The sequence below is a fragment of the Papilio machaon genome, chromosome 8 (assembly GCF_912999745.1).
Source record: "Papilio machaon chromosome 8, ilPapMach1.1, whole genome shotgun sequence".
Lineage (NCBI taxonomy): Eukaryota > Metazoa > Arthropoda > Insecta > Lepidoptera > Papilionidae > Papilio > Papilio machaon.
The window spans coordinates 3,371,630-3,394,270 of NC_059993.1; the positions used below are offsets into that span (position 1 = coordinate 3,371,630).

At 31.8% G+C, this 22,641-nt stretch overlaps 1 protein-coding gene across 1 annotated transcript; it reads right to left on the bottom strand.

Annotated features, from left to right (window-relative positions):
- Nucleotides 1–14,829: 14,829 nt before the first annotated feature.
- On the bottom strand, nt 14,830–22,287 carry LOC106720699 (disks large homolog 1). Its single transcript, XM_045679001.1, has 9 exons — nt 21,818–22,287; nt 20,145–20,227; nt 19,556–19,741; nt 18,093–18,173; nt 17,814–18,014; nt 17,320–17,458; nt 16,986–17,055; nt 16,091–16,331; nt 14,830–14,994 (listed from the first exon to the last, which is right to left on the bottom strand). The coding sequence occupies exons 1-9, from the start codon at nt 22,110–22,112 to the stop codon at nt 14,830–14,832; spliced, it is 1,461 nt and encodes a 486-aa protein (XP_045534957.1). The 5' UTR covers nt 22,113–22,287.
- Nucleotides 22,288–22,641: the final 354 nt, after the last annotated feature.

Genomic DNA, 22,641 nt, shown 5'->3' on the forward strand with positions numbered 1-22,641 from the left:
CAAGTAGTTTTCTACTGATGATATTTGAATCTAATTAAAGTGTAGTCTAAAAGGTTTTTAGTCTTATTTTTTTTTTGCACGTTTTCATTGAGATTCAATTTATAAACTCCATGAATTTCTTTTTTATATTTGCCTAGGTAATAAAACTAACATACAACGAAGGCTTTCCTTTGAAATAAAACGGAATCAGGCTTTATTCGCCGAAGCATCAGTATTTGTTTATCGCGCATTATAAGACATTCCTATGCTAATGCCGGACCGAGACTTGCTACGGCCTTATTTCACTTTAGATGAAAGCATTTACAATTACAACATATTGCCAGCGTTTGGTTTTATAAACAATAAACATGCAGAAATATGTTGAAATGAAATAATTTTATCTTGTTGCAACCTCAAGGTTCTATTCTTAACTTCTATCAGAATAGTTGTACATACATATACAAATATTGTTTTATTTGTACCACAGATAATACTATACTAGTAGTTTAGATATATAATTTTAATGTTTACACAAATCTTTTAATTTTCGTTCATAGTTCAAAAATGTTGTTAAAAATTTGTAAATACTAAGTATTTAAAACTTGAAATCAATATTTTAATATTAATTCTACAACGTTATTATACTAAATGGAAGCGTCTTCTACGTGAAATAATTTATAAATATTTACTTAGACTGGTTTTCGTTAATTTGAGTTCATAATAAACATAAGTATGATAATTTGCGGTATCTGTGGGGTCGGTTTATGAATTAACAAGTGAGCTCTTTAATTATTTAAATATTTACGAGGTACCAGGGCATATAAACGCAAATAGATTTACACATCTCTTACAAATTGCTGTATAAAGCAATACTCATAACCATAACATGAATAATTAGACACACAACAAAAAAAAAACGAACGACAACAGAAAAAAAATACAAACCCGTACATTTTTGCAAATTGTAACCGTTAGCTTACACTGGAATAATATATAATTATCATCAGAATCGAATGCTTAGTAATTTATAGGAACCCGTAGTATGCAATGTATAGATTTGCTGTAAAATTTTATAAGTCTGCACATCATCCCTGTGTGAAATGTTGTGCGTTTGACAGTGCGAGATTGCCACTTCAAATCCTTCTTTCACTAACGGTAATCGATTTACTTTTCAATCAAACTGAAATCAGTACTACGACTACGTAAATGCATATTTATTTTCTTTATCTATGGAAGTAGATCATAGTTCTATCATCCGCCATATTTGATCGTAACTTTGTTGATTTTGGACTTTTATTTTTATCAATGTTCATTTTATAAAGATGAAAGTTTTGATTTTTTTGCACTGATTGAGCTCCGAAAATACTGAACGGATTAAAAAAATTCTTTCACTGTTGAGAAGCTTCATTATCCCCGGGTGATAGAGGGCTATATTTATTACTAGATTCTTAGACCTTATGTCCTACAAATCGTATCCTGTAATCGATATAAACTACAAATACGTGCCATCTTAAGTAAGATCAGATCTTATACATAGGCAAGATTTGAGAGAAGATAAACCGACAAGAATTTTGGAACTATAACATATTACCTTATCTCAGTTACCTTATCTGTGTTGTGCAATTTGGAATGAGAATATGATATAGGTTTTAATAGAATTTATTTCATAGTTTCACAACATACAGTCTGTCTTTAAATTAAAAAAAAAATAGTTTGTTAATATTTATTTTTCAATACATTTTTTTTAATAAAAAAGTAATAATGTTCTGCACACGACTACAAGCTGCGCAAGACGGATTGTGCTAGTATTAAAGCGAAAATTTTTGAAATGAAACAGATTTCAAACTTTTATTAGATCATATTTCTAAAAGATCTACAGAGAATGCAGACAAAGGAATACATATGAAAACTTTTTTAATCTAATACAGTCGAGAAAAATTTACTATAACTAAGTTTTGCGTATTTTAATAGTGATGTTCTTAAAATTATGCCGAGGTAAATAATTGATTGAAAGATTTGTTCTCGCAATAATTGAATAACTTATAAAGCTGTATATTTTTAAAGAATAGCATTTAAAGTGATTACGTTACGTAAGTGATAAACGTGTCTATCTTCAAAACTTTTTGTAAGTACTTAACCCTTTTCCTCATAACACCAATGCAATGGTAAACCACATAACAGTTTACGAGCCAAACATCTGCCGCCAATGGAAACGATTTTGGCTCCAACTCGGATATCCGCATTGTTGTCTAACTGTTAACTTAATTTTCAATATTACGCTTTAGGTGTTTTTTTACAACACTAAACCTACATATGACATTTTAAACTACCATATAAATTCTATATTTAAAGTTATGTCGAACTAGAACAGATGTAACTTTATCCCTCTGAAAATAATTCAGCCACGAATAAATATCTTAAACAAAAGTTTAATAAATAAATGATTTATCATTTTCAAAAACAACTTCATTTAAAGCAATCAAAAGTAATAAGAATGTATAAAAAGTTTTTCCTAACAATATTTTGTCAAGCGAAATGTACCGCAATAAAATACGCCATTATTATCTGAAGCCTCAATGAGAAATGTTTTCCCAAAAACTTGGTCTCAGGTGGTTTCTTATAATTTATTTGAGGGTTATATTGGTGCTGATAATATCTTCAAGAAAAGTTTATACTACCTTTATATTTAATTTCTGTAAATTAACTTAACTTAGTAATAATCTTTAATTATCAGTAACTGTGTCCCTTAGTCTTGGTATCAGAAATCTGTGTTCTTTTTTTTGACTGAACTAACCGTGACAGCAGCGCCACTTTCACCAACACAGATGTAATTGTTTGGCTATAGTAACCAATAGATAGAGTATTTCATACAAGTTTGCTGTTTAATCGAGATTCGATTTCCGAATGCCATTTTGTATTGTGAGTACAACACTGAGGGAGTTTACTCCTACAAAAGGCCTCCTGAGGTTTTTTTTTTCACCACACTGTTGTGCCGGATTCTATCTAGAAGTATCTATAGGTTATAAATCTCTGGTTAAACTAAACTGAGTCCAGTTAGAGTCCGAAGATGGATGGAGCAAGTTTAATATTAATAAAATCATCACGTATTTTTAATCGAAAGCTAATTAAATAAAGAAACAGAAAGATGCTAAACATTGCATGTATTATTTTTGTACATCTCCACTCATTGTTTTTCTGATTTCTGGCACGTATAGTTTAGCGCTTAATAATAATACACGCAAGATGCTTGCTTGATTCGACCTTTAAAAATCGATTATAATCTTAACCTAAAGTTACTCGAAGTTAATTCGCGCATTGATTATTACTATGCGATTCTGTAATAATTATTTGCAATTAAAATAAACGACATAAAATGTTTGTTCTTAAAAGGGTACTGTTGTTTATAATCTTTTAATTTATCGTTTCTATTTACGCCACCTACCGTGGGGTTAGTAATGGATGCTTTTACCTCGCGTGGTGTTTTGTTAAAAAACGACTAATTCAAGTAATAAGCTCCAGAGAGCTTTATATTCTAATGGATTTTTATATGTGTTGTTTTATAGCATACTCTTAATATAATAAAACAAATTGAAACATGTTCAACAAAATGTTGACAATTTACATAAAACCTTTATTTTGTATGTATACATGTATGTAAAGATGTATATTTAAGTGTATTATTATACAAATGAATTGTATAGTTGAGAAAATTTCTAAATAAAATTTCTTAAATAACGCAAATAAGTTGTAAAGTTAAACAAGTTTTCTAGACTGCTGACCTATATTTCTATTTGTGTATAGGTTAGACTTAACCAGTTTTCAGCGGCCTATTTCAAAGTCTATTAGAAGAACTTTAAATCTGGACGGAAAATATTTTAAGATTTTTTTTAACAATAGATATTTTTATTGAATATTATTAAATCCACGTCTAGGATTTAGTATTTATTATATTTCTGAATTATTGACATTTTTTGTACTATAATATAAGCTTTTAATCATACTAATATTATAAATGTGTATGTTTAGACGTATAGATAGAGGGATGGATGTTTGTTTGAAGGTATCTCCATAACGGGTCAACGGATCTCAATGAAATTTGGCATACATTCAGAACGTGATCTAGGAGAACACATAGGCTACTTAAAGCTTTTTTTCTTATTTCCGTGCTTACTGAGTCAAGGTCGACAGCTAGATATAATAGTAATTTTTCAAAAATAATAAAACACCTATCCGAATAAGCACATCTGCTTTGGTCCATGCATCAACTTTGTGGTAAACTATATCTTAATATATAGGTATGATCGAAGACTTCTACTCTCTTGTATTCATTCATTCCAAGTATACAGTAGATTGTATTATGACAGAATAAGTTTTCTGCTAGTATTTGTTAGCCGACTTCAAAAAGAAGGAGGTTATCAATTCGACTGTATTTTTTTTTTTTTTTATGTGTGTTACCGCGAAACTCGGCCCCTGGTGGTCCGATTTTGATAAAAATTATTTTAATCGAAAGGAAGTGCTTGCAGGTGGGTCCCATTTTTTTGTTTTTTTTTTTAAATAACTAGAAGACTAGTAGATTTTGAATATAGCTTCAAAATTTGTTGCGGAAATTAGGGACATTTTTGCTTTCAGCGCTTACGTAGGCTAAACTATAGGACCTACATAAAAATGATGTATGGCGAATTATAGCTCTTTAAATGTGCTTAATAAAAGTCCGCGATAGCATATATCTATCTTTTATAGTTTTCTCACAATAACCATTTTTTTCTTTAGAAACATTAATTAAATTCATGCCCTATTTCCAACGCTATTATTCAAGTTCAGTATTAACCCTTATGTAAATAAATATGTTCATTATCAAGAGAATTTAATGTAGATTATATTTGCAATTGAAACTATATCATTCTGTCTAATAGTTTAGGAGATATCGTAAGAATAAAATTACGCGGAAACGAAAAATGCTACATCGCGTTACAATGAATAGCACAAATTTGCTTTCTGGGCTTACGTAGGTCAAATTATATGACCTACATTAAAATGATGTATCGAGTAATTATAGATCCTTAAATTTGCTAAATAAAAGTCTCAGGTGGCATATATCTATCATCTATGGATGTCTCACAAAAACCATGTTATTGTGAACAAACTTCGATTAAATTGCACACGAAAAACAGCGTCGTAAGCTTACGGCGCTATTATATTATATTCGATATGAATCCTTATCCAAATAAATATGTTTGATGGCTAGAGTATTAAATGCAGATTACATTAGCCTTTAAACTATGTAATTCTGATCAATAGTTTGGAAGATATTAAATTATTAAAAACTACGCGCATTCGAAAAATGCTACTGCGGCGCGCGGCTGGACAAAATTAAAGGCACGCTACGATGTATTAGTTCGTTAATTTTCAATTTGTATACCGATTTTGATAATTATTTCATTGTTTAAAGGATAAGTGGTTATCTGGTGTATTCTAAATTAGTTTTTGAATTGAAGTACACACATATTAAATAGGAAAGTCCTTTTCTTTATTTGTCTTATTTATGTCCTTATACGTATTAAGAAAATTTGTAATTAAACTTCAAATTCACTAAAAATTGAGAAATAAAACAAACATTTTAAGAAAAAAAAATAGCCGACTTCAAAACAAAAAAAACTATCTCAAACAAAATGCGCTCAAAAGTAACTTAAAAAAAACAATTTCAAACAAAATGCACTCAAAAGTAACGTAAAAAAACAATTTCAAACAAAATGCACTCAAAAGTAACGTAAAAAAACAATTTCAAACAAAATTCACTCAAAAGTAACATAAAAAAACAATTTCAAACAAAATGCATTCAAAAGTACCATAAAAAACAATCTCAAACAAAATACACTAAAAAGAAACAAAATAATGTCATGAAAACTTCTTTCTTTCTTTCTTCTCTCTCTCAAAAACCCTCTAAACTCTAAAGAAAGTTCTCTTCTTTCTTGTAACATGTCTATATTGTATAATTATTGTTATTTTGGAGTCGGTTTCGGCCTAAGTAGGGACATAAACGTAAGTATGTCTAATACATCTCAAATATAAAATGTCACCTATTTACTTCGGCCGACACCGACTGCGAAATAACAATAATTATACAATATAGACATGTTACAAGAAAGAAGAGAACTTTCTTTAGAGTTTAGAGGGTTTTTGAAAGAGAGAAGAAAGAAAGAAAGAAGTTTTCATGACATTATTTTGTTTCTTTTTAGTGTATTTTGTTTGAGATTGTTTTTTATGGTACTTTTGAATGCATTTTGTTTGAAATTGTTTTTTTATGTTACTTTTGAGTGAATTTTGTTTGAAATTGTTTTTTTACGTTACTTTTGAGTGCATTTTTATTTTTCCCTTTGTCGACGCATATCACAACACGAAGTATGTCTCGGCAACTGACGTTATCATTTACGTTTCCTTTTCCCGTAGGCTGCAAGATAATAAAACAAGGATAGCGAACACAACTGGAAAAAAGTTCTGTAAAGACTGTGAAGTTTACATTTATTATCTATCTATTGAAGTATACATCATAGTTACTCTACTGGTTTTGGTTAACATTGCAGGTGTGTGTAATGGAACGCCGAACACACAGACTAATTAACTTCATTTAGCAAAATTTAACAATATTAATAACTAAAAATTTCAAATATAAAATAGTGAAGAAAAAAAAAAACTGTAATATACTAATTCAGAAATACTTAAGCTAGTTTATTGATTCAAATTTATCCACATTTTATAACTGCAATATTGTTTTATATTAATCAGTAAAGATAACAGAAAACTGATATTTCAACATTGATTTTATTCTTCGAACTATTAATAATAATTTCTACTGGTATGTAAAAAAAAAGAATCTCAAAAACTCCAGAGCGTTTCATTTCATTTCCCGTGTAATTTGACTCCGTCCTTCAATTTCCTAAGCTGCTGAAATAAAATGGAAGAAAAATAATAAATTGTTGTTCTATAACATGTAACGAAAATATTTAGTTCACGATAGATTTACTTGCCATATAATAAGTTTTTTAAAATTGATATTTTAACATTATAAAGAAATAAAATCTAATTGTCCGCCGAGTCGAGCATTTGTTTGTTACGGATAAATAAAAAAAAATAGTAAAAAAGTAATTCTTTCATACTACTATTCATCTTTCGTTAGGCGACCGCCCAGGGCGCTGGACGGAAAGGGGTACCACAGGTCTGCCAATTAAATAGTCTCACGTAACCCTGTTAAAACTTCTTCTGGTAGCGCTAAAATCGGCAGTGCCAATCAGGACCAAAGCCAAGCGTTTTGATGAAACATCGAAACACACTTTTTAAATTAAATTAAAATTCAAAAATATTTCTTCTTTTCATATTCCTCGTACCTTTTCAAGCGTTCCTTACATTTCGATTCTCTTCAAAGTGAAAACAAGTGCACTTAAGTAGAAAGTTGAAGGGAACTTTTCATTGTAATACCGAAGTCGACACCGCAGCTATACGGAATAAAATAAATCCGGGATAGAAATTTGCTGGAACGCTCGACACACTTCTAATCCAGTCCGGGTAATGAGACACTCTACTCGTAGTAAGAAGACCACCGGCACATGTGTGGTGAAGAGCAAGGCTGTTAATATATGTTACATTCTAAAGAGTCATCTTAGAAAAAATAAAAGTATTTTAAATATGCCAGCCAAAAAATCCAACTGACTATCTAGACTAATCGATTCAGTCGTTTAGTCGACTTGAATTCAAAATCACGCACATAAAAATGTACATACACGTGATAAACATAACATCTGGTAATTAGTAATTTTATACATATGATACAGTGTGTATTTACACACACTGAATAGACACTAAATAACAAAACACAATCTAATCCACGTCTTACTAATATTAGAAATGCGAATGTTTAGATGAATGGATAGATGGATGTTTGTTTGAAGGTATATCCGGAACGACTAAACGGATCTTGATGAAATTTGGTACAGATGTACAACATAGTCTGGAAGAACACATAGACTACTTATGCCGTTATTCCGGGCGGACGGAGTCCCGTACGACAGCTAGTTGGTTAATAATTAAAAAAGCAATATTCCAAGTAAGTTGGTCAATAACAAATTAGAGTTGCAACGCATATCATCAAAGCGGTATGGAAATTCAATATCAAGTTTCAAAACTAACCGATGGCAGTCAAAGGAACTTTAACTTAGAAAGTAGAAATTGCCTCTTGTTATTTGTATGATATGTATATACGTTGAGCCACTCTAGTATAATGAAAATATACATAAATATACGTATATAATGCATATATTATGATGCATGTTATGGGGTTACCAAGTTAAGGTTAGTTTTGCATATAAACATAGGATCCCGTTCCGTTTGGGTCAAGTTAACGAATACTTGGAACGATTTCAACAATCTTATATCGTTTCTCATTAAGTTAAGCCAAATTATTATATTATTTTCATGAAAACAAAAATAAATAAGTTTACGAAATAAACACTTTAAATAATTATTAGATAATTTCTGGTAATTTGACTATGTGTTTTAATTTTTTTTTCAAGCTGTCGCCTGCGAATCTATCCGCGAGGAATTGAAAAAAAACTTAATATGTAGCCTGTGTGTTCTTCCAGACTATGTTCTACATCTATGCCAAATTTCACCAAGATCCGCTGAGCCGTTTCGCAGATACCTATATTATATTTATTAGAATACATATCTACCCATCCATCCATTCATCTAAGCTTTTACATTTGTAATATTAGTAAGATTACTTACGGTTAGGTTAGGTTAGGTTAGGTTGCCGCATTATAATTTATGTTTTTAAGATATTTTGAACTACAATAGAGACAGTTATCACTATGAAAATAACTTTTTCATTTTTATTTACAGTCATTAAATTTATGTATATTAATTTTACGACGTTAATTTTACTGACAATTACCTTGTTTCAATTTCTAGGATGTCAACTAAACAACATATTATTTTTCCACCAATTCCTTCATGTCTTCAGTTAATATATGACAGTTGGAAACAAATGGTTTAAACAACTTTGTCAACCCCTATAAATCAGTAATTTAAGGGATGTGTCGTAAGGATGGTGCCGTTAAGATTTCCCTGAAACTTTGCAACCCTTTGGGATTTGCTATATTATGGACAACATCCACGAAGATATAAAAACAATTTGTAAAACTGAAATTTATACAAATCGACGTTATGTAGTAAAAAGAAAAACATTTCTATTATTTCTACAATTTTATCGCGCCTTGGGTTTATAAATAATTACAAATTTAAGAAGTATGTGACACAATGGCTGTTAAAACTCAACTATGAACAAACAAAAAATCTCCTATTAATTCAAAAATAAAACAAACAATAATAATAAAAACACATACACGTACACACACACACAGACGCAAGCACAAATACAAACACACGCATACACACACGTGCGCGCTCGCGCACACACACAAGCTTTGTTTATTTTGATATGAAAGGGAAATTTGAGAGTTAATATTAATGAATCGGTTTTGATTTCGATCGATAATGATCTTTGAACCTTTATATTCATATAGCTCACATAAATTCTTCTCGTGTAATAACATCGTTATCAATGTGTATTAAAGGTGTTCTAAAATTAAGGAAATCTTATTACAAAATTCCAACAGGCGTTACTGCTTGAAAGCCAAGGCGAAGGATCCACGCACGGTCTAATGAATATGGCCCGAAATTTACAGCACCTCAGGCTTTCAGTAAATTGTGTGTGCAAAATAAATTCGCTTTCATGCGAACGTGTGTTAACGTGTGCAAAATACGTTAAATAATAAAAATGATTGGCAATTCAATTTATTTCCCTCAATCCTTCTCGCTTAATACCGTAATGCAAAAGAAGAACAAAATTTCACATGATTGTAATAAATGTGAATTTTGTATTTTATTTATATTAGTATTCTAGCTTTTACCCGCGACTCCGTCCGCGCGGAATAAAAAAAAATGCACACAAGATAAAAAAGTTCCTATGTCCGTCTCCTGGTTCTAAGCTACCTCCCCATCAATTTTCAGCTAAATCAGTTCGACCGATCTTGAGTTATAAATAGTGTAACTAACACAACTTTTTTTATATATATAGATAGATGTAAAATTTATGGATATTTTAGTAATACTAACCCAAAGTGAAATGATTCATCATCATTATCATAATCAGCCTGAGTTCGTCCACTGCTGCACGTAGGCCTTCCCATCGATTGCCACAATGCCCCGTCCTGTGCCGCCCGCATCCAGTGGACTTCCGCAACCTTGAGCTTGACGTTTTAGTTTGATGGAATTAAAAAAAAAAATTTAAACTTTGACCTCATTTTTGAAATCATAACGTAGGCTTTATTATGATAAGACAGGTTCGTTTAACCAAATTTATTCTATTAGTCATTTCCTTGATAACGTTTTGCAAATTCGTCAGCCGAGTTGAATTCCTGGAATAAAATATGTACATTATTCAAATAATTTTACATGAACTGGTTTCCATGAATTATGTTGATGCCTTGTGTTCATTTTTACATGTTATATTTCACTTAAGTTCTCTGATAAAGTTATATTTTTATTAGAATTAAAAATACATACATTTAAACATTGGAATTATTTGTTTTTTTATTTGTTGCGATCATTCAACCTTAAAAGTTCAAAGGTTAAAGTAATATTTAAATTTTAAACACGTATGTACGGTACACGTACATACGAGTAGAATTCACACAAACTTTGAGCTAAATTTGCATTCTTCTTTAAACACAAAAATTGGTGGCTTGCAACCAAACGTATTTTGTTGACTCATACTTAAACTTAAAAAAAAGTATTTTCAAAATGAAAGTTTTTGAAATTACGTACGTTTTCTTACTATTTTTCTATCTTTTCAAATATATTTTTTTAATACATCACATAACTAAAGAATATTTCATGTGGAAATTTAAAAAATACGTGACGACACAATCTCTTACAAATATGCACTCTGCTCCTTAGTCGCGTCTACAATACGACTGGAAACAATAAAACAGCGCTATAACGTCTCCGGAGACGTTTTGCTTTACCGTGGGTTTCCACGGCTAAGACATTCGTATAAAAACATAGCGCCACCTCTCTCACTCTGTCCAAATAAACCGAGATAGCAATATGTTTCTAAATGCATGTAGTAACTCTGGCATTTTATACGAAGTGCAATACATTTGTTACTTTTTATTTTCCATTTAAATCACACCTCTTTAAAAACTCTTTTTATCGACAACATTTTTATTATAAACATGAATTAATTTTTATAGAGATAAATTAAAATAATAACTACATGTTATATACTTTATTTTGTATTTCTTTTGCAATGTTTACAAAAATAAATGTTATATTTTGCGTAAACAGATAAAAACATGGCAAATGTCAACTATTTTAGGAAGGCTAACAAGGTCCCCTAGGATACGGTTTCAAGTTAGGTGGCCTATGCCACATTTAGATCCTAATACTATTTAAGTTATGACGTTTATTTTATTCTATGTCTTTAAAAAGTAAAAAATAACCTTTAGCGTAAGCTAATACACCAGACTAGATTATTTATGTAAAACTAAGAACAATTAGATGTGGCAGAAATTACGAAAGTCTCAAAAATAATAGGGATAGCCCTAGGAGATGGCTAATGATAAAACTTGATCATGATAATTCTGATTTGCTTTGTTAATGAAACATTAATTTATTGTCACCATGATTTTCCCCATTCCTTACAAAACAAAGAAGGCAATGATTCGTCTTTTTTGCTATTTAACAATTCTTTTGCTTGCTCTCCCAAGGAAAACATCGTTTCCGGGAATAATGCGCTTTGAATACTTTCTGTTGTTATCTCTACAGATTTTTTCTATTGTTCCAGCTCGTTTTGTCGAGATTTTTAACAAGACCAACGTACTGTAGTTGGGACCGATATAAAGCGAAATTTGAAATTTAATGAAGATGAATTAAAAGACATTTCTTAAAAAGTAACTTTGTTTATAATCAAGACTGTTTTTTATTAAATGTCTAATATTTTTTTGGAATTCTGCTATGTAAAGGATAATTAAGAGAAATTAAAATTGTAAAAACAATTAACTGACTGTTAAAGCAAGTTTTATTAACGTGAAATTGCCTTATAAAAGTAGAAGGCGCTCTAAAATTGAAGTCTAAATAATTGTTTATATACAAATCGACATTAAATGTGTTTAGTTACAAGTACATAATAATCTTTTAATGTTTAATTATTTAATTTAATGCGAATGTTTTTATAAGTCTCTACATATTTGTAAATTTAATTGACCGCAGGGGCGCGTGTGCTCCGGTTAATCTCCGGAACGGCTAGACCGATTTTTACGAGACTATGACGAAGGTTTTCATTCTGCAATGACGAAGTCACGGGCGGGCGCTAGTTTCGAATAAACTTCGCACTTTATGCAAACACCAAGATGCAAGTTTTGCGGTTCTTCTCTACTTAAGCTAAGGAAAGTTAAACTACATTATAACCTATATTAAATTAAAGATTGTAAGTTTTCAACTCTGGCCCTTTTGTATGCGGATTTCAGTCCTTAAATAAATATACTATAACAATTTAATAACTTCCAACATCGGTATTTTAAAAAGTGCATATTAAAATATAAAACAAAAAAAATACACAGCTAAATACCGGGGAAAATTTGAATAATAATATAGTAAAATATTTTCAGTATGACGAAACTTCTTTTAAAAGTAATTGTTAAAAGTTACTAAGCTAAAGAAACCAATCATGAAAGTGGTCTGCGAGCTGGCAGTTTTTGTTTTTAGCTTTCATATAGCTAATCGTTAGCCACATACGAATCCAGTGCGCACGATTTCATTCATTTCTTCGCATGAATGCATTCAATGAAACCACAGGCGAGCTCGAAACCGTTAGTTTTTTCTTTTTTTCAAACTTATAGAAATAAATTCAACTTACTCTTATTTAATTGCGGTGTACCGTGAACGTATGGCCATAGTAATATATTTCTTTTACTCGTTAAATAACTACACAATATATTTTTTTTTACAATAATATAGAAACAGAGTAGACTGTCTGGACTCCATCTTTACTAATTAGAATAGTGTTTTTTACTAGAAAATATTTAGTGTGATTGGAGTGGGACAAATTACAACTTCACATTTGACGGTATAAAGACATTTCAAATGTTATAAGAATAGTCTACTTTAATTAACCATACTCTAGTGAAAACAGGACACATAAAAATTAAGGATTATGCCTTTATCGTTTTAATCATTGAACTTGAAAATGCCAAGTTAACATAAAGTTGGCATTTTGGGGTGTAGTAATTAAACCCGAGAAAGTGGTATTATGATGTACTTCAAAGTTTTGATATGATCTCTGAGAACATACGTATTCTTGCGTATTGCGCAGACAAGACTGCGAGATTGAACTTTGTAATTTACCTTCTGTCGCCGTCAAGTTTGGTCCGCATCAAAACTTGAAATGATAAGGGTAAGGAATATTTTGCTTCAAATAAGTTTCACGTCAAGACACGAAATGTTATGCTAAGTTACGAAAAGAAAAGTTTAACTCGTTCATACGTAAACATAAAATAAATATTGTATTTAAACTTTTGTGACAAAAATATTCATATGGTTACAGAATTATAGCAAACTAAACTAAGTTACTTTCCTGAGTACTTGTTATTTTTATCGTGAGACGAGTCATGAAATGACGTAGTTTTGCCAAATGTTTTGTTGAAATAAAGGTGCGACCTAGAGGTTCTCTTGATATTATGTGACCATGGACCATTGACTGTTACACGATTAAATTATAAATTGTCAGTCCTTCATGTAAAGGAGAGAGGCAATGAGAAGCAATGTCGTTAATTAGAAATTAGGAGGTTTTTAAGAAATAATACAAGTTACGACATTCATGTTACCTTTTATTTAGTTCCATTAATGTATTCAATTGGTCTTATTTCTAACATTTAACTTAATATCACAGGTTGATCAATAAATTGTCTATTCTAAAAGTGATATTAATTACAATAATTATTACAAAAAACTTTCTCATGTTTAAATTTCAATTATTAAAAGAATACGATTATGATATTTAAATAATGTGCAAATATTAATAATTAATCAATAAACATTTGTGAACGTCATAAATACACACTCATATTATAAATAAAAATACATTTATATACATACATACGTAAATATTGTCCTTCATAAAACTATTGACAAAATTGATTTATTTTCTAACTAGAATTGTTCAAGACAGTAGTGGATTCAGTCAGTTTACTGCTACCTGCAAACAAATGGTTAAAGTTAGTACATTATTATAACCTTGAAAAATAATGTTCTAAAAACAAAAAAAAAAAATATCTCGCCTCAGCAAGGAACTGCCGCGTCTCCACGTAATCATAAAACTTTAAGTCGATCTGCCAATTACATTTGTTTAACTTTGATATTTCTTTTTTAAAGTAGATCCATTGGATACGAGGTAAAGTGAGTCTTGTGCCTATCCACTTTACTTTATTTCTTCCTCCTTTGACTAACAAAATACTGGATTGCTGATCGAAGCTTTTTAGAAGACTTAAAATGGCTGGCAATGCAATCAGAACTCTTGATATTTGAATAACATTTGTCGATCAGCTTTCATCTCCTAGCTCTTCCATCCCTACCTTTCATCTCCCAGCGCTTCCATGCGGAGGATATGCGCATTGTCAGTACTTCTTCATACATCTCTATCAGCCGTCATATCAGAATTTACATATCTTACATATATCTCCACTTTCACACATAACTTCTTCGGTTTCTGCCCTTAGCTTTGTAGCTATTTGCTGTCACTCACCTGGGATAGATAGCGTGTAAATCAGGATGTACAGGAACGTGTGTGGGGTGCATCGTGTGTGGCGACATGGCGGCCGCGTTGATAGCCCGAATACGAGCGCGAAGCCTCTCGTAGTGTTCCGGTTGGTATTGTGCAGCTATCGTCACGGCGCTGCCAGAATACTGCTACAATACAAACAAAATATATACACATGAATTCAGATAATCCATAAATAAATGTTCGTATAATATAATAATCGCTAACCAAATTAAATATTGGAAATTAAAAGTTTTCAATTACTGTATAACCACTAATTGTTTGTTCAGCAATTACTAGCTAGTGCAAGACAGCTGTCCATGTTTAACATCTTTCTTAGTAATTCAAACCAGAAAAATTCGAAAGACGGCAAAATTTGTTAAAGATAGTAATGATTGTTTAGGACATCCTAACATAATGAATTAAAATTATGACAGAAAGGATAGAATAGGCTTGATAAAAATAGCTATTTACTAAACATGTTGATAATCACCACACACGATGTAGGTACATAAGTACAATGGACTGTATGTAACTAAAAAGATGAAAAGGATGATAAAATAGTTGTAGATAATAACAGATTATAACAGTTGTTCCAATGACAAGTTTTTTTTTTGGTTAAAAAATAAGGAAACACACATTACATCAATACTCTAGGGTTCGCAATTCGATAAGGTTGTTATAAGGTTATTACTTTTGCTCTCGGATATAGGATAAGGTGTATTTCATTTCAATAAGACATCAGAGACTCGAGTTATGAAGCATATAAACGCTCTTCAAAGGGAACCGCCTTCAGTATATTTTAGTGCGCAATAAAATGGAAAAATCCGCCGCGGCTTTGTTTTACTGACTTTAAATGCTGTTATATTTTTTATCTTGTATGTGCGTCGACTGTAACATAAATCTATTAGAAAAACACTCAAAATTACTGGTTGTTAATAATAAAGAGGTCAGAAAAAAAAGTTTTTTTACTTACATGTTAACATTTGAAATATTTACAATAGATGAATTATATTTTAATGCATGTTTAAGTCGAATAGCAATTAAATTAAAACAGAAAAAGATCAAAACACTAAAACAGAAATGCAAGCTATAATTATTTGATAGATGAATAGGTGTTTGTAGATATTCTGGATCAGGAATAAATACATATATTCTATAATTTTTGTAAAGAAGAAAAGACCTTTTAAAAACTATTACTAATTATTAAAAAAGTAAATCAGAATTCATAAATATAGTTACCTTCAGTGCCGCTGCAGCTTGTTCATGTGTTGCTCTTGATAAATCTCTGCCATCGACGCTTAGTATCCTATCTCCTCTGTACAACATGCCATACGCAGCTCCCTCCACTGATACTCCTGATACAAACACACCGCACGCCTCTTCCTCCAGACCACTGCAAGTGTCCTCACCGCCTAGACCTCCGACAATGTCCATACCCAAACGTGATCCGGATCGCACCAGTCTAACCATGCGCACGCATCTAAATAACAAGAATCATAAAAGTGAGATTCTGCCGAAACACTCGAACAGAAATATTTTCTACCTTCTTACTTCTTCATCATTGTCTTCGAGAAAATTGAGACAACAATATGTTTTTATGCAATAGGGCAGTAGAAGATCTACGTAAGAAAAGAGAACTGAAAAAGCTGTCACATTTTTAGCAAAAAAAAAAACTTAAAGTGACAGTTTGCAGTTATTAATTTTACCAAAGTAGACGTCATAAACGATACAAACTACGACAGGTTATTAAGCAATAATACAAACAAACATTGTTTAATAGGATTTATAAAAAGTTTAATTATTTTGTTTTGATTTTGAATTAAAATTGTTGGTTATAAAACATTATAATTTATGAACATCAATAAACTAATAACTATTTAAAAAATTAATGATATAAAGTGATATTTAAAAAAAGAATTAGTTTGGTTGGTAATGATTCATTTGTTTTTACTGTGGGTTATTAAATTAAATTGACTATGAAGCTCGTAAAGTAGATGTAAACTAATAATAAATCATTAATAATGGCTTTAATTTTTTTATTCGATCGTGATTTTAAAAAAGAATTAAGTTAATAAAAATATATTACGCAATTTTATCTTATAGGCATTGATTGATGCTTAATTCATAGACTTACCTTGGAATTTTACTTGGGTCTTCTTCTGTAAGCTCGTGTAGTGTCGAACACGATGTTGCTTGTGTTCTTGCTGTTAACAAAATTGTATTTTATTTACTATCATGTATGTTCATTAGGCTATTTCCGTGAATTTTTGCTGTGACCATCATTATATATGCAAAGCATTGTGTCACATTTCCTTTAGAGCTACGTTAATTTCTAATTGTAGGGTCAGATCTCTATTTCGATTTAGTATTTTGTTGAAAAGTTTTACTTAAGTTAGGATTAATTATAAAAATCGGAAGGTTTCTCTTCAGTTTTAATTCTTAATTTAGACATCCTACGTGTTTCTTACTTGTATAAAGTTGTGTGGGCTGAGCTGCAGGCGGAATGGAAGCAGCAGGTAAGACGACGAGAGTAACATGCTCTCCAGTGTTGCGCAGTGTTGCAACCGCCTTTGCATGTGTTGCACCAATTAATGATGTTTCAATTCCCTAAAATTATAGCATTTGCTAAAATTGGTTTCCGACCTAAACATCCGAAAAAAAACTACTAACTATAGTAAATACATAAAGGCATTTTAATTGTAACCTTCATAATTATTTCCAAATAATTAGCTCCAACGTCTCAAGATAACCGTAATACATTTTAGTGGGACATTGACAATAGCCAAGTTGTAAAAACCTTCATACCTTTTAACTACTGCCTCTCACTGAACTAGTTAATTAAACAGTAAGGCTTGTATAATATCGATTACTAGTTTATGAACCATTATTAATATGATAATGATAATATAGTTTGTGAAAATTATATTCAGCCAATAATATCCATGCGAGTGACGTCACTTACATCTTCGTCTCTAACGGCTAATATTTTATCTCCAAGTCTTAATCTGCCATCGTAATGTGCTGCTCCGCCGACTGCGATGTGTGATATGAAGACCCCTCCTCCTCCCGCTGCGTCGTCAGCACCTCCTGCGATTCCCAGACCAAGTCCTCGTGCTCCTCGCCATAATGTGACTACTTTAGGACGTCTAGCTCTTCGAACTCTCTATATATTAGGAACAGTTCAGTCAATTGTTATACGTGTTTAAGTTAGTGTTTTTTTATGATTTAGAAGTAAACTTACTAATTTAACGACGTTTCCAGCTTTCTGTAAAGCATCAACTGCCATTGAATGAGGAGCACCTTCTAAAGATACTTCGTTTACCTAAAAAATAATTCTGAATTAGTAAACATAAAAAAACATAAAAAACTGTATATTAGAAAAACAATATTTACTAGTAGTGAAACCAGTATTAAGAACACGTACTGAAATAATTACAAATGTTCGGTATAGTTGCGATGTGCTTACGTCACGTTAATGCCCTTTTGAATTTGGCGGTTTTAAAGGTTAAAGAAGGTAGGTCGGGTCGACTCATTTTTATTCTCCCGCACAAGCGGGTAGTTTCGAAATCCCTCTCCGCTACAGACGGGCGCGGGGCGGGGAAAAGAGTGATTCGCAGAGTTCATCGTGTCAGCATCGGAAGTGGACGGGAGTTAGTTAGGGAGCACATTATACGTGTTGACTTTTTAACGTACAGAGTCGCTAAGTTCACGCGTTCGGTCCGATAACGTGTCTATATGGTGCTTACGCGAAGCGGTGCATCAGGAGTGCAGCATTGCTGGCGCCTTTAGACTGTATGACAATGACTTTTTTGACTCGACTGACACCGACAGAGTGACAAGGCACCTGCAGGCGGGGGCATCGAGTTGGTAAGTGCCACTTCATATACTTGCAATATTACGCCAAGCCTTGCAAGACGTACTCTAAGGTAGGTTGTGCCGTGGGATCCGAACCCGTCGTGTACGGCACAACGATAATAGGTCTTGACGAAAGCAAATTCAAATAGCTACTTATTCTCTTAAAGCTTTTTTTGGAACAGCTAAGTTCTGTTGAAAATTTCCATAAATTTTAAAATAAATTTTATAAACATACGTTAGAAATAATAAAGGTAGAAGACATAACTCAACCTTTCCCAGATTAAAAGCATATAGTACGCCAAAATTACACCGTAGGGGACGTCTGCAATTTTGCACCGACGTAATATTTCATTAAGCCAATTTCGAAAGTTTTATTTATCTAGTTAAACAGAAAAGTTTTACACTCTCTTACTTGAATATACAAATTGTCAAGGTATTCTCGGGTTGACCATTTACGAAATGTTTCAAAAGAGTTTCATACTGCTTATTTTAATAATAGAATAAAAGTTAACACAAGTCTAGAACTGATGTCGCAAGAATTAAAGTATAGACTTTAATTTGACGTTTTAAAGGCTTCATTTTGAAGTCTAACAGCTTTAACATTTTAGACAACATTGATGGACTTGTTTAGATATACGGTAGGTAAACAAAAATTAATAAAAATGATAAACTGTCCTCGAGACGATAAAATTGTACCACGTTTTAAATTTCATTGCTTTATCTTGTTATCTGGTTCTCTAGTTGCACTGATCTGGTGTCAAACGTGCGTACTTCTAGCATAAACATATACCTATATGTCTACCGTTCCGAAGTTCAAAGTAAATGGATTTTAAAATTGTTACTTCCTACCTGTAGTAAAATATCTCCTATTTGCAATCTACCGTCACTTCTGGCCGCACCTCCAGCAGCCAATCGAGTTATGCTAATATCACCTCCACTCTCGCCACCAGCTATGCTCAGTCCTAGACCGTTTGTTCCGCGCTCCAATGTAACATCAGCTGTCTCCCATATCGAATCATCGGAATCTGAACAAGACTGAAAGAAAGAATTCAATACGTTACCGTTTTTATGAAATTCCTTTCATGATATTTAGTGCGGATGCAATTCATTTTTTGAAATATTAAACTATGAAACACTTTTATTACTTAGCAATGATTTATTTGAAGAGACAGTATTTGTTTGTTACTAATTAGTAATTGCGTAGATTTGTAGAAATTTTTCATATTTTCCAAATTCTAAAATTTGTAATCTGTCGTTTTAGTTATTATTAATTGTAATTAGACTTTAATAGTTATTGAAGTACTCGAAGTGATAAGATTTATCGTAGCGTTTGCTGAAAGATCTAATAACTACCTTTGTTTAACTTTATAAAATAGCCTTTGGTATATTACTTAGCGTTTTACATTAATAAAAAGTACATTAACATCTGTATATGAACCTGTAAGCTTCCTGCAATACACTGCTCGACTTCCGGATTTTGCGTCGCCTGCTCACGCCCGCAATCATAGTTCGCGACGTTCGCTGCGAACAAAATAAAAGTGCTACAAAATATGAAATGAATTTATTATTTCCTCTTTTTAGTAGAAGGTGGCAGACGAGCGGTCGTCTGATGTCGTTAAAATACCTAAGTGACACTAATATACCTTGTGTCGGCATTTAGTCAAAAATATGCTACAAATTTGTTGATTCCTCTTTATTCACTCGGTAAAAATTAAAAACGACGCAAATTGTATTGTGGGTAAAGAAGCGTCACGTTTATTGAACCGTAGACTGTTCGTTCAATTTCCAAATAAAATAACAAGTCATGATACTCAACTTTGATTCACAAATAAAATGATAACATCTATATATTTAAAAATTGAAAAGTGGCCATTGGCAATTGCGTCAAATATTTAAATCACCCTTTCATTTTTCGTCCAATTTTATTATTATTGTTAACTATTATTCCATCAAAAATTTTTGGTACCGGTTTAAGAATTTAAAAAAATTAGTGTGTCAAACACATCCAAGACTATCAATTCATAGAACAATTGAATCACAAGCCAGAGTCTACTATAATTTCCATTTGTGCACTATTAAAGGCTAAACCGGATCAAGTCTTAACACAACTGGAGAAGCTGTAACTATTAAATACCTCGTCAAAGTAAACAATGGCTTTGAAATAAAACAACGTCAATGAACGTGCAGCATTCGAATACAGAAACATATGAACATTTGAGTGCAAAGTATGATGTTCATAAATTGTAATTTACATTAGCATTATCGCTCTGCAGAGCATCGAATATAAAGCAATATTAGATTACCACTTACCAGAAGCATGACCGCTTTTAATATAGTACAGGTATTGCAAAATAAACTTAATTTTCAATGACTATAACGACTTACTTATGCTTACAAAATTATCTATTGAAGTGGAGGCGCATTTTAAAGCCGGTTTATGAAATAAGTTCTGAAGTGTATGTGGTCTGGTCTATATGTATTACATGTTCAGGAGAACCAAATAGCTTACTATTTTTTTTTCAAACTCAACAAATAATAAAACGTTGCTGTAAATTGTTATAAAATTAATGCCTCGTTTATCAAATAGAATCACCTAATAAAACATTTATGATATGTGATGTCAAGTCCATAATGTTATTTGATTTAAAATAAAAACGTATAAATGGAGCAAGGAAAGAATATCAAATAGTGAATATAAGCGACGGAAACCAGAATTGTCAACGTTGTGACATATTAGAATCATGAATTCAACTTTCATCTGCCCGATGGCTTTATAAGAAAACTAGAACAAGCGCTATTTTCATTGCCTGTTGTGTTATTCTTGAAAATATAAATATAACTCTGTATGTGTTTTATGTTTCTTGTGTATTATTATCAGTGAAGCAAAATTATCGATATTTTCACGATATCAATTTAAATTGAAACTGACCTGAAGTTATATAACATCATAATACATTTTAAACGTTAAGACGAAATATTATTGAAGACCAGTTGACATTCTCACGAAGATATTTTAAACCTACAGCAACCCACGTATTGAAAAATAGAACATATCAAATTTAAAATCATTTTTCTTAAAATTAAGTAAGTAAAAAAAATAAAAGTACTTACAACCTTCGCAGATTTGCAGTTCGATCTTATCAAGGTCTTCATCATCTTCAAAATCAGTTTGTACAGTTGCATCACGCGTGTAATTCTGCAGCGCGATGACGTCAAACGGGGGACCTTCTGCAGGAGCGTAGCTGATAGAGTTGGTGCTGCATCGTGGTTCTCTCGTGTCCTGTGTTTCTGTCTGTCTCGTTTCCTGGTTATCATGGCGAGCGCGCTTGCACGCCGCACATCCGCAAAGGGAGCCGCGCACTCGCAGTAGCCACACTAGCCCGAACAGCGCCATCCATGTGGTCATGCTGTGTCCACACCGCCCACCATCACACGATGTGCTTCACTCACAGTCACCCACACATTTTGTTACTATTAACATTCGAGATTTAAACAATAATTTACATAAAGTGCTATCCAGTCATTTCACATGATTATAACCTCCTTCTTAATCTTTTGCAACACATTCAGATAAAACTTTAAATGTGGTCTGTGTATATTTTTGAGATAAATGTATAGGTTTTACTTTTAATAGTCGGTTTAACTATAATGGGATAAATATAATAAGGTATAAATATAATAAGGGGATAATCTCAGCAAATCCATCTTAAAAGCTGCTAATACTGTTCTTGGTCGCACAAAAAAGGGGAAACGAAACAACAAAGAAACGTGGTGGTGGACAGAAGAAGTTAAAAACGCTATTCAAAATAAAAAAGTAGCCTTCAGAACATGGCAGTCCACCCAATCCCAAGAAGACCATGAAGAATACAGGAGAGTAAAGAAGAAAACCAAGAAGATAATAGCAGTGCAACGAGCAAATTCTCAAAAAAGCCTTT